Here is a 13,628-nt window from a genome sequence, read left to right as displayed (position 1 = left end):
ACAGGTGTTGCTCTGACATGTGACAGATAAGATGAGATACGAAAGGTGTGCCAGAAAGAAAGGCAGGCCAGTACTGTATGAAATACTGGCAGCTTCAAATAGAGCCACTAAAATAACTCTGATACCGTGTAGGTGTGAAGAGCACAGCCAAATTAATCAAATTACATAATGACGAATTAGGGGCAGCAACAAACTGCATGCATGTTCAGTAATAAATGTCATTTTCAGTTGTGAATCTAGCAAGCGCTCTGTACTGTTTACTCTAACCATTTTCACAGCGGAATGAACCACCAACAAATCCAGCATTTGTTTTACACAGCAGATGCATTGATTCGCAACCCAGTACTGGGAAACACCCATACGCACTCACATTCACAGCAAGGTTATGATAGTTTTGGATTTTTCATTAGTTTTAGTTTTTATTTCGCTGAATTTTTTTGTTTTAATTAGTTTTAGATGGAGATTTACTAATTATTATTAGCTTCTATATTTTTAAATTGTTTAGTTTTAGTTTAGTTTTTATTAGTTTCAGCATTAGTATTAGTTTTATGTTTTTGTTTGTTGTTTTTTATTTTGTATATTGTTAGCTTGTTAGGTGCAAGATTCAAAACCCTCAGATTAAATATTGAATAATAAAAACCAAAGATGGGCAACACAGTGGCGCAGTAGGTAGTGCTGTCGCCTCACAGCAAGAAGGTCGCTGGTTCGGGCTCGGCTGGGTCAGCTGGTGTTTCTGTGTGGATAAGTTGGCAGTTCATTGGATACCCCTGAGTATTAAAGGGACTAAGCCGAAAAGAAAATGAATGAATGAAAAACCAAAGATAGGCTACAATATTTTGACAAAAGAACACTACCATCTACCACTACCATCCACCCATCCTCAAACACAACAGCCCACAAGATAGCAGCCTTACTCAGGGAAACCGGAGCACCCAGAGGAAACCCACGGGGAGAACATGCAAACTCCACACAGAAATACAGGAACATTTTTAAAGGTCTGGTGAAATGAAAATGTTTTTTTAGATGTCAGTATCAGTATATCAGTCTTTAAGGATATCTATAAGCTAGTGTGGTACAAAACAATGACAACAATAGCTCCTTTTACACATGCACACCTTTCCGGGAAATTACCGGCAATATACCGGAAAGGTGCGTATGTGTGAACAGACCCTTTTTGAAAATACCGGTAAATTCGTTCTGGCTATTTTCCGGAAAGAGAAGTTGTAGATTCCGGTAATTTGCCGGAATGCTGCGCTGTGTGAACGCAGAAGGAAGATTGTCGGAAAGAGCGCGTGCACGTCTAGAACATGCTGACGTGAGACGTCTGCTTTGGCCAGTCAGAACAGTCAGACTCATTCACGTCCGCGTGGTTTGTGAGAATAAAAGCCTTTGAATATTTTTCCAGACACATTTAGCTGATAGAAATTAGTCAGATAACGATTATATGTTCATCTTAATGCCAACCGTGTAAATAATTATCGATAAGATGCTTATGATAAGCCATTGTTTGTTTACCTTTAAGCTTTGCATGTGCCCGTGAAACAGCCCATGAGCACACACACATTTCCTGTACATCTCGACATGCGAAATTGTTTCTCTATATTTCATCGGAGTTGTTCACAATACGGATCCATCCACAGAGTTTGTGATGTAGTCAAATGTTTACAAACACAAGCGCAGCGGTTTAGAGCTCATTTCTGGTTAGTGATGTCAGTATTTACCGGTCTTTTGCGATGGATGTGTGAATGCTCTTTTCCAGAAAAATTCCGTAACGTCCTCGCCTGTGTGAACAGCAATTTTTTGAATTTACCGGTAAAGTGGTTCCGTAAATTTTCCAGATATTTACCAGTATCACTGTGTGAAAGAGGCTAATGACGCTTTGAGGAGATATTAAACTGATATCAACATGTAAAGCTTGTAGTTTTTCACTTCCGCTTAAATGGATCAACTTTGTTTCACGTCACGGGACATTTAAAAGGTGTTTTCTTCTTTCAGATCAAACCAACTAGCAGTACTAGATAGACGCAAGCAGGATCTGCTTAACAACTGTAGGCAGTCTGTCACGGTAATCAGACTCCATTAGCCACTCATCCTACACTTTGAGTTTGGTGACACTGCTGTGGGTGATGCAAGGTGCTATATTTGCCTGGCCTGTTTGCGAGACAAATGACTCCCACTCAAGCCCAGCCGCCACACAACAACATCCCATGCGTCCAGAGCTGCTGTGTTCATGTGAAATATTGCGGAACGCTGGAGCTATAGACTCTGCTGTGGCACTCAAGCTAGCGGTACCAAAATAGCAGACGACTATTTCTATTTCATCTGTCGCCCACTCGACACCAAACAGTCGCTCAGATATGTGCTCTCGCTAACTCCTTCCTGCGTTACAGCTCTGGCCTTGCCGGCAACTATTTCGGTAGGGTGTGTGCTCGGCTCCTGCTCCTCCAGTCTTTTCAAGAGCTCGCTTGAATATGGATTTCTACCTGGTCGTGTTCAGAGAAGGACATTTTGCTTTGGAGTAACACAAACATCTGACTTCACTCGGTGTGATCCGTACCATTTTTGATGTGTTTGATGAACGGACTTTCCAAAGGATGAAATACAGAAGCACTATAAAAGGTAAGGACTCACTTTTAACGTGGCTCAGTGCATGTAATACACTGTCCAAGTGTAAATCATTTCCCTTCCAATATTAAAAGAAGTGAAGATCCGCTCACGTTATTTTATAATAAACAGCATATTATTTTGAAGATCTTTCCCTGAGGTTAGTCAGGACTTTATCACTGTACTGTAGATCTTCATTTCACATAAATAAAGTAGCAGATGTGGGGAAATTACCCAGACTGCAAGTTGATACAGAATTATGGGCGGTGGAAAAATGTCATGCTGTCCAAGTCTTCTTGGCCACTTAGTGCATGCCTTTACATGCTTATAAATACATCCTGAGATTTGTCCTTGGATGGCCAGCATTTGAGCTCTCTGAGATAAAATTTCAAGACAAAATGAATGTGTTAATGGTGCACACCACCTGACAAAAGTCTTGTAGTCAATCCCAGTTGTAAGAGCGACGAACAATACCTTGATTTCTAGTTGATCATTTGGAAAAGTGGCACATCATCTGTTGAACTGCATCCCGATCATCACACGTACGAACCCGCATAGACCCAGGATTCTCACTGAAATCAGTCAAGTTTGGTGAAAGAGAAGTCATGGTTTGGGGTTACATTCAGTATGGGATGTGCAAGAGATCTGCTAAATGTATGGCAATGTCAACAGCCTGAGGTATCAAGACATTTGTGCTGCCCAGTACACTACAAACCACAGGAGAGGGACAATTCTAGAGCAGGATAGCGCTCCTCATACTTCAGCCTCCACATCAAAGCTCCTGAAAGCAAAGATGGTCAAGATGCTCCAGGATTGGCCAGCTCAGTCACCAGACATAACATTATTGAGCATGTCTGAGGTAAGATGAAGGAGGAGGCGTTGACGATGAATCCAAAGATTCTGAGCAAAGACTGTCCTAATTAAATCATTCAAAATCAAAACATGATCATATTTTATTGTGGTCAAATAAGTGTAATCTAGAGGCCTTTCATAGAAGCCACTTCTGATACCAAATGATCAACTAGAAGTCAACTTATTAATTGTTGTTTTTAAAACTTGTATAGGCCACAAGAGTTTTGTCAGGTAGTGTATTGTATGCACATCTCAATTCAATGACAGATGTAAGCAGTGATGAGTGCTGGTAAATGGATTCGGGTCAGAGGACAAATATGGGTTAATGAGTTATTCCCGGATCAGCCACACAGTGCGGCAGCTGCAGTGAAATGACTGAATGATGACTAATTTGTGTTCTCTGGAGTGCAAATAATGCCAAGTATAAATCCCGGGTTAATTTGGAAGTGCTTAACAACAATGTTGGCCTTTCAGGTATAAAAGTAATCAGTCACACTTTATTTTGATGGTCCGTTTGTTGAATTACGTTGCATTGCATCTACATGCCAACTAATTCTCATTAGATTATAAGTAGACTGTTAGGGTTAGGGTTAGTGTAAGTTGACATGTACTCGCCAATAGTGATGGGAAGTTCAGATAATTTTACTGACTTGAATCTTTGAGTCTCGTTCATCAAGATGAACGAATCTTTTTTCGAGTCATTTCGTTCATTTGGTTCAATTTGCCAAAATATTATAATGTTTCTGAATTGCTTCCAAACACATCTACAGCTAGCCCAAAAGGTTGATCACACGACAAATAAGTCATAAATAGATTATTATGAAGGAAAAAATAATAATAATTCAATGTTGACCTGCTCTTTTGTCTATGAAGGCATTTTTATCTCTTCACCTCTTCATGTCTTCAAAAGTCAGGGGTTCATTCACATTACACTGACAGTTACATATAATCTTAATCAATGAACAGTCTAAGCCGATAGGAGCCATGATCATTCGTTTATCATGTGACAGAATGACTCAAACCCGAGGAATCGAGAGATGAACGGATCAATTCTTTTTTTCCGGCTCTAAACGCATATGATTGGCCCGTGATGAACGAGTGACTCAGACCCGATTGAGGACTCGAGAGATGAACGGATTAATTCTTTTTCCGGCTCTAAACGCATATGGTTGGCTTCTGCCAATGTGATGAAGACTTGAAATTAACGATATCACCTGCACAAATGTGCGCACGCGCGGATGAACGAATCACTCCCTGAGAGGACTCGTAGTTCCCGAGTCATATTGAAGATTGAATCGTTCATGAACGACCCATCACTACTTGCAAAGTTTCTTATAGTCAGTGAAATGTCTGTTGAAGGAGCAGTATCAGCAGATATTAAGCAGACAGTCTAGTAATACTCAAATGGACCGATAAAATAAAGTGTTACCAAGTATTTCTTTTTAAAAAAGTAGATGTGTTCGCAGTAAAAAAAAATCCATGCATAGTTTGAAAATGTAATTGTTTTACTAAACGTTTGCCAAGGGTTATGCAGGTGGCCTGTGCATGTGAAAGGCCAGCAAGACATCTGCCTTCTTCTAAAAATAGTTAGTGTTTGGCATGGTGTGTCTTTCTTTACTGTACATAGACACAGGCTGGGTTACCAACCACCCAGGAGGTCAAAGCAATGTATTTTAAGGTTTTAATATACAGTTGACGTCAAAATTATTAGCCCATTTTTTTTTCAAATATTTCCCAAATTATGTTTAACAGAGCAAGGAATTTTTCACAGTATTTCCTATTATATTTTTTCTTCTGAAGAAAGTCTTATTTGTTTTATTTTGGGTAGAATAAAAGCAGTAAAAAAAGGTCAGTATTATTAGCCCCTTGATGCTAGGGTGTTCCCCAACTAAAAGTTGGCAGATCAATTGGTGCCAGGCTGCACAAGAAATCATTAATTATTTTTGTTGTATTTATTATCTAAATCTGAATAATCTGTTATGTTGAAAAGTCTTTTATTTTGAAAAATGACCATACTCTCTTGATCAGTTGAGCCGCCAAATTTAACCCACAAGCAGCAAAACGTGTAAAAAACAGACGTCTTTGAAAAGTTTCTTTGCTAAGGGGAAAAGGTCCTGTAAAGGACCCACGAACTGCCAAAAATTAGATCTTCTACCCATTCGTCAACAAATCAGGTGAATCCCCTATGTCTGTGCAAGAAGAACAACTGATGGAGATCGCAAATGACGGCGGCCTTTTAAGGGCCTTTTGCGCATCACGTTTTTTCTAGAGTTTGCGCAAGTTCGTTATTTCCAATAGAGGTGTGCGGCTTGCGCGTGCAATCAGCGTGATCCACTCGTGCCTTCCAGAGGCACCCAGTTGAATGAATCCCGTAATCACAGCACGAGTCATGTGACAAGAATTGACTGAGCTTCAGCTTGTATGGAATATACACATTTTGGTCGACTAATTATCTCAGATAAACACAGAACACCCAACCAAATGCTTGTCATCCTCTGAGAAAACGGTTGATGTGAAGCGTTGACTGTTCTGCGGTGATATAAAGGTTGAAGACCACTGGTCTACAGAACAAACCACTGCTATACAATGACATGTCTGATTACCCTAACTTGCTTAATTAACCTAGCTAAGCCTTTAAATGTCACTTTAAGCTGAATACTAGTGTTTTAAAAAATATCTAGTGAAATGTTATTTACTGTCATCATGGCAAAGATAAAAGAATTAAAGGTGCAGTAGGTGATCTTTCACAATGCTAACAGCTTAGCATACATCTCTGAATCACAGTCCCTCCCCTGCCGTCTAGAGCCACGCCTCCTGAAACAGGAGCATCGCAAAACAGTCCTCTCTCGTGTTAAAAGCGACTAGTGCTTGTCCAAGCCAAACTGACATGCGATTTCAGAGTGAATATTTAGAGTTGCATGGTAAATAATATAGGGAGAGACTAGGCGGAATAGCGCTATGTACTTGTGTTTTGTTGTTAAACTAATTAAAATCTACATTATCGATGCTGTAAAAGGTCCCTATGAAACTGAAAATAGTCTTATCAATCTTTTATCGGAAGATTTTAGTGGCTGAACAACACTTCTGTGAAGATATAACCCGTTTAACAACAACATAACATCAGTTGCATGAAGCTAAAATAGTTTTAAAACAAAACATTACCTTTCTAAGAGAAATCCTTCAGTCATTGTTTCATCCTTTCTCCAGCGTGCAAAGGTAACTCCAATGTTGATTCAGGTTTTTAATCATTTACTGTAATCATTACTCTTAGACTGTGAAGAGACTTTCAACCAGCACAACAATACATGCTTCAGAAGACAATCACCTACTGCACCTTTAACTTATTAGAAATGAGTTATTAAAACTGTTATGTTTAGAAATGTGTTAAATAAGTCTTCTTTCTGTTAAACAGAAATTAGGAAAAAAATTATACAGGGGCTAATAATTCTGACGTCAACTGTATGAGTTAGTAGTCTCAATATGCTTTTTAAATGTCTTTGGACAAACTGAAGCATCTTTTAATTTTTTTCTTTGCAGGGAAATCATAATGTAATCTGCAATCTGTAGAGATGACAAAGCAAGAAGAGTCAAGCCGGGTCAGTTCTGCATCAGACTGAAGGACTGGGCATACACATTCATGATGAGCAACCAGGAGAAGCGCCACAGGACGAGCATGCAGCACCTTCGCTTTCTTAATAGCTTTATGGATGAAATAGACCGCGAGGTCATGAGCCTGACTGATCGAGCTTTTAAGAGTCTATGCATTGGAGATGAAGCAATCTACAATGACTCAGAGTTTTCCCCCTCTCCAGTCAGCTGCCGCAAGCCAAAGGTGGAGGATGTCTCAAAAAAGACACAGGAGAGCACACTTTGTGCTGTCAGAAAACTTCATTCTCATCCAATTAATGGAGCAATTGATCCGTTGAGTAGGCCAAGTAAGTCATCTAAAGACTTTTCACTTTTTGCAGTGTTTGCTGCCAAAAAGAATGGCGAGAGTGCAAAGATGACAAACGGGGACTCGTGGGACAAATCTGCTCTACTCAGCATCCAAAGGGAGCTCTCTGAGTTTTCTTCAGACTATCACAGTTTAACAGCAGAGCACCTTTCGCAAGCCAAAAATCATCTCAAATCAGATGAAAAAGGCTCGGCCGAAAAATCAGGCAAGAATGAACTGATGCCTTCGGGAAAATCCTCGAAGAGCAAGCACCACAAAAACAACAAACTGAGAAAACTCAATTATATAAACTTTTTCCTCCACAGTGAGTTCAGCCCATTCTTATCATGGAGGGATTTTAATAAATTCTCCATTGGGCCAGAGCACATTTCAGAGATTATGTTAAACGACAGATCACCTGAATGGTATGATTCTCCTCTTTACAAGGAATTAACTGCAGCGCATGAACACTATAAACTAAGTCTCCCCACATCAGTGGAAAAGACTCCTGAACAAAAAGAGACTCATTCACCTAAACCTGTGAAATCTGCAGCCCCTACTGTACCCCCAAAACCTGACAAAGAGTCCGAGCCCATCCAGCGTAGTATTCCTACAAAGGCGCCTCCACTTGGAACTGAACAGAGATGTAATTCGGAAAGGGCAGAACCTTGTGCTCCATGGCGAAAAAGCAGAAGCAGAGCCAAAAGTGCTGCTCCTGTGGGGCACTCCATCATAAACTCCCCAGTCTGCGAGAGGAAAAATACTGGAGAAAGGAGTGTGCAGACATGTAAAAAAGATGTGAAGACAGTAGAGGACCAGGCGTCTGCTAGTTCAACTCCTTTCAGCATTTCACAGCTATTGACACCAGTGATACCCTCCAGACATGGAACAGGAACCTCAGAGATACTGCAAACTGTGCTTTCACCCACAGCCCTGGAGATCCCAGCACTCCCCGAGAGAGATCTGCATCCATCACCTGAGATTAAAAGGGAAGTCTACAAATCTATAGCATCCAGCTTGTTGTTTAATCTCAAGGACAACAGAAAAAGGGTTAAGACAATGTACAGCCCACCAAAGTTTAAAGGTTTGGATGCGGCAAATCAAAGTAAAGAGTCTCCCCAACTTGAAGTGTCAAAAGACGAGCTTGAAATACCTGAGGTTTCAGATGAAAAAACGATTTCACCTGCTCGTCAGAAACCTATCATATCCCCATTGAGTCCCTTGTTGGAAAATGCAGACACTCAAACTTGTTCTCCTGCAAGTGGCAGAGTACCAGATGACTATTTGGGATTGAGTCTGCTTCAGTCTGGAAAAGTCAAATCAAACCGGAGCCCTGCAGCTAATAAGGCAACATACCCCTCATTACAACTTTACCAAAAATTGAGTCCCGGGGAGATTAATATTAGAGCGTCTGCTCAAACTGTGGTCGACACTTGCTCTCAGGTTTACAAAGACAAAGCCACTAAAGATCATGACACAGAGGGCAATTATCCCAGTGAATTAGAGCTCCAAAGTAAAAATATCCCCTTAGAGTCAAGACTAAATGCCAAAAAACTCACTGTGGGTTTAAATAGCGAAAGTAATACCGAAAACAAATCTGGAAAAAGTCCAAATGTAAGTTTAGCAAATACGGAAAGACAGATCATTAATGAGAGTCAAATTAAGGACAGGTTGAAAGCTACAGAAATTGTCAGTGCACAGAAAAGCCCTGTCAAAGAAAAGGAACTGAACAGAAAAGAGGCAGGGGCAAAGCATGTCTTTTCTGCACGGCAGAATAACTATATTAAAAGTCAGAGATTTGTAAGTACAGATGATGATAATGATCACAATGGGGATAGTTCTAATCTAGAAAAAGGGTTGTTAACTGTAAAGGATAATAAAAATGGTGATGACGGACGGCCCAGGCATTTAAGGAATGCAAAAACAAAAGGTGCAAGACAAAAGCAAAATGAAAGCATGCATCGAGAAAAAGTACTAGTTCAAACAACAGTAGATGCACCACTGCTGATAGAAAATGTTCTTGTAAGAGGAGAAGCTACCACAGATCAGAGCAATATTACATCAAACAGTGGTTTGGGAGAACAAAAAGAGAAAATAGGAAACCCTGAAACAATGAAAGGAAACACTTTTGCAAAGAGAGCACTGTTTGCATCAATGGAACAAGGATCTAAAAAGACAAATGCACCTTTAAAGAAAGATAATGCTGTCATTGATAAGTATGACCTGGCCAAAATGGCTCTAGAGGAAGTAATTGCTGAACGAGAACAAAGGAAGTTATGTAAGGCTGTCTCGAATGTAGAAGCTTCAATCACTGATAGAAAAGGAGCTGGGTGTAAAGAGCCTCAAGATGGTATTGAGTTACCTGTCAAGACAGAAAAAGAGCTACCTTGTATATTCCTGCTGAATGAGAGGGTAAAGGGTACAAAAGAAGGCAAAAGTCAGAATACTGTATCTGCTAATAAAACAAATTGGCAGACTGTTAAAACTATGCCAGGAGACATGGCCAAACATGGTGAAAGTCATGTGTCTGAGGTAAAATTAGCCAGGCCCTGTAAGCAGGAAGAATCTTTTGGGCAGTGTCAGCATTCAGAACCTATAAAATATAATGAGACAGACAGGTTGTGCCTTGTCAGTAAAGAAAGCAACACAGAGCATATCAGCAAGGGTGACAACATTTGCCAAAAGAAAGAGTTGATTAATCAAAATAGAAGTGATTTAAAGAAAGCTGCACAAGTAAGTGATCATTTGGGAAATAATGGAATTAATTTTGTGGCACAGTGTGAGGAAGAGTTGGGTGTTGACAAAAAAGACAAACCTGACATACCCCCAAGAAGAGGTAGAAGTAATTCTCAGAGTAACGAATGCGTTGGTGAAAAGATTGAAAGTAAGTTAGACTTTAAAGAAGGTGATGCTTCAGTCAAAACCGAGGAAATGAAAAGTAGAGAAGCTAGTAAAGTTCAGTCAAGTCAATCAAAGAATCGAGGCCCAGTGAAAGGAAATGTCACATCTCTGAAAGAGAAATATGACAAAGAAAGTAAGATGAAGGTTGTCGAGAAAGATCTGTCTGTTGAAGGAACATGTTCTGAAAAGTCTATGGGAGCTGATGGTGATAAGGCTTCAAAAGACAAAATGAGACACAAATGTGTTCCACCAAAACTCACAGTCAGTGATCCTGAAAGTGGGACTTACTCCATTATATACAAGGAGATGGATTCAGAGAATGAAAGAATGTCTACCAACTTTTCAAGAGAAAAAGGCAAGGAACATTCTGGTTCACAAAGGAAACAAAACGTCACCCAAAAGGATATACATGACAACATAAATGAAGAACTGCAAGATGACAAGGTAAAAGTGAATAAAAAGGAAGAGGACGCTGTACATCTGAAGGAGTCGGAGGACAAACAGAACAAATCCAAGGCTCCTTCTAAAAGCTACGTCAAAGACTTCCTAAATGGACTTCTAGGTCTTTCAAGCTCAGAAAAGCTCAAAACTGTCAGTGACCATGAGGAAGAACTCTCTGAAACATTGTCTTCAGAGTCTTTCAAAACCGATAAAGACAGAAAGGACAGTATAACAGTTTATGATATCCTCGGAAAACGTTACTCCGTAACATCACTAAATGGTAAACCAACACATCACAGCAGTCGGTCTTCAAATTCAAGTGAATTCTCTCTATTACATGAATTAGAACCAGGAGCACAACCTGAAGAGTTTTCAAGGAAAACCGACAACATGAAAGAAAAGATAGATGGAAAGGTGAAAGAGGATATCCAGGAACCAACAATGGATTCCTGCTCTTTGAGCAATCATGAAAGTGAATCAGATTTCTCTGACAGGGTAGTTTCTCCACCAAGCGATATGGACAAGAGGGGATGGGTACAAAGCTTGATTGAGTCAGCCAGAGACTTAACACAGATCTCACACAGTCATGCCTCCTCCGGGGATCAACAAGTAATAGGTCAACAGCTTTCTATGAAAGACCAATTGAATGGATCTGAGATTGATGAGGAAGATCTGGATCTCTTCAAGGACCGTATCCATTCTCCAGTTCCTGTACATGGTATACCAGTCAAGAGCCCCCCACCAAACCAGCCAGCTATGCATTTCTTGTCCCTTCCAGCAACCGTAAAACAGAGAAAGTTGTCAGCTGGAAGTGCCTCAGTTTCTGAAGATGAGGAACAGCGCTCTGCTGTTAGCACTTTATCTGAGGGCCTGGATGGATATGAAACAAGTGGAGGGGATCTGATGGAGGAAAACACTTCTAGTACTGCACCAACTGAGGATGCGGAGGGACCCAGCGAGAGATCCGGTTCAGCTTGCAGTGGAAACGGCCAGAACAAGCCACCTGTTGTACCACCAAAAACCGAGAAAGCTCTACGCCGAGCCATGAAGCTCACCACAAGGAGGATACAAAAAGCTGAAGCCAAAAGCAAATCTGAGCGTAAAGGCCGGAGCGGTGACAAAACTGTCAAGGCTGAGAGGAGGCACCATGGCACTGACAAAGTACATGAGCACAGGTCCCTCAGCAGTGACAGGATCAGCAGCAAACACAGTGAGCATCTCAATCACACATTTGAACCTAAATCTCAAAGAAACGAGAAGCATGCTAGACACCATGATGATCCAAATAGCCAGAGCAGTGAGGACAATGATCCTAGCAAGAAACTGCACCATGCAACTAAAGATGAAGTCAAACAAACCAGTCAGACTGGTGACTCAAAGAGTCATAACCTTGAAAAACAGCAACAATGCACATCAAACCATGGGGATCATTTGGAAAATGGCAATGTCACTAATGATAGTGACAGACTGGGTAGAAGGACTGAGAAATACTTGCCCAAAAAACTAGAGCGTAGGACGCAAAGTCTGGACAGATTTTTAAGGGATAAACACGAAAGTGTGTCAAGTAGCACTGGGAAAACTGCTGGTGTCAATTCTGAGTTTTCGACAGAGATATCCCAGTTGTCCACTCCAAAGGCATCACCTTTGCACCACAACAGCATTGAACATGCTTATGCACCTGCCAATAACCTTGTAACCCAGTCCTTCCCAGTCACCCAGAGGAAGCTCTTACAAGACCCTGATTCGGGACAGTACTTTTTGGTGGATATGCCAGTGCAGGTTAAAACGAAAACGTTCTTTGACCCAGAAACAAAGACTTACGTGCAACTGCCAGTTCAGTCTCCTGAGCGACAAGCTCCGCCTTTGGAGGTTATGAACACACCATCACTTATGGTGTTTCATGGCTTTGTTCCAGTGCCTGTGCCATCCCAGAAGTCTGTTGTCAGGACTCAAGGGTCTGTGATTCCTCCTGATGATCAGGAAGGCTTTGATACAAACAGGAAACAGATGCAGGGGGACTTTTGTCCGATGCAAAACGAAGAGGTAAATCCTTACATTGAGCCTGTGTATATAGCACAAGAACACACACCTGAAGAGGAAATCGATAGCGTGAGATGACAACATCCAGACTGAGCCAGTCCATAGAGATTGACTGTGAATGAAATCAGGGATTTGTGTTGTTTGTAGATTAATACCGTCGGGTGGAAAGTGGAAAAGTGTTGTATGATGTTCTTTGTGTATGGTACAGTACACCTGATGAGGATTGTATATGATTATTTGAGTAAGGCAACATTCTGGTTCTACTGTTGAAAGCACTTGTCTATTTATAACAGGAAGTTGGAGTTTTCTGCCTTACCGAAAGTAGTTTTGCTCTCTTGAGAGGATTTTTGGCAAATTAATACATTTGTTTTGATACATCTTTTATTTGTCAATGCAGTATTTAGTCTGCATCAGATTAAAGTGATATGCACATACAGTAGGTGTTGTTTATGCTTAAAATTGTATGGATTTGGCATCACTGTTCGGGGTATATTTTTGGAATGATTTAGTACTTTTAAAGGGATTGTTGCTTCAGAAAGAACCATTCCAATAAAAGCATCATCAATAAGAAACTGCCTATTTATTTAATGCCGATATCTTTTTAATTCGTAGACCCTGTTTACACCTGGGCTGTTTCTCAATTCCATGAATGCAGAGAACGGACTTGTGTTCTTGTGGAGAGCGGTCTTGCCATTGTAACGGAGGCCAGCTAGTGTGTGCTGTGCAGGTAAACCTCACTCCTCTGACCTCTCACTCCCATCTGGGTCACGGCACCAATGTAACCCCGCCAGTCCTACGCCACCCAACCCGCTCTGAGCTGGTATCAAACCGTCGACCTTCCGCATGGGAGTCGGGT

General features: G+C 40.9%; 1 protein-coding gene across 1 annotated transcript in view; it reads left to right on the top strand.

Moving 5' to 3' along the window:
• The first annotated feature begins 2,331 nt into the window (after positions 1–2,331).
• The window catches only part of gb:bf158330 (expressed sequence BF158330), a 12,059-nt gene continuing 762 nt past the window's right edge, over positions 2,332–13,628 (top strand). The window contains exons 1-2 of the mRNA XM_073918007.1: positions 2,332–2,619; positions 6,994–13,499. Of these exons, the coding sequence (XP_073774108.1) occupies positions 7,094–12,850 (5,757 nt within the window). The 5' untranslated portion in view covers positions 2,332–2,619; positions 6,994–7,093 and the 3' untranslated portion in view covers positions 12,851–13,499. The remainder of the gene's footprint in view (positions 2,620–6,993; positions 13,500–13,628) is intronic.

Source organism: Danio rerio, chromosome 12 (genome assembly GCF_049306965.1).
Source record: "Danio rerio strain Tuebingen ecotype United States chromosome 12, GRCz12tu, whole genome shotgun sequence".
Taxonomy (NCBI): Eukaryota; Metazoa; Chordata; class Actinopteri; order Cypriniformes; family Danionidae; genus Danio; species Danio rerio.
This window is presented reverse-complemented; position numbering and strand designations above follow the sequence as displayed.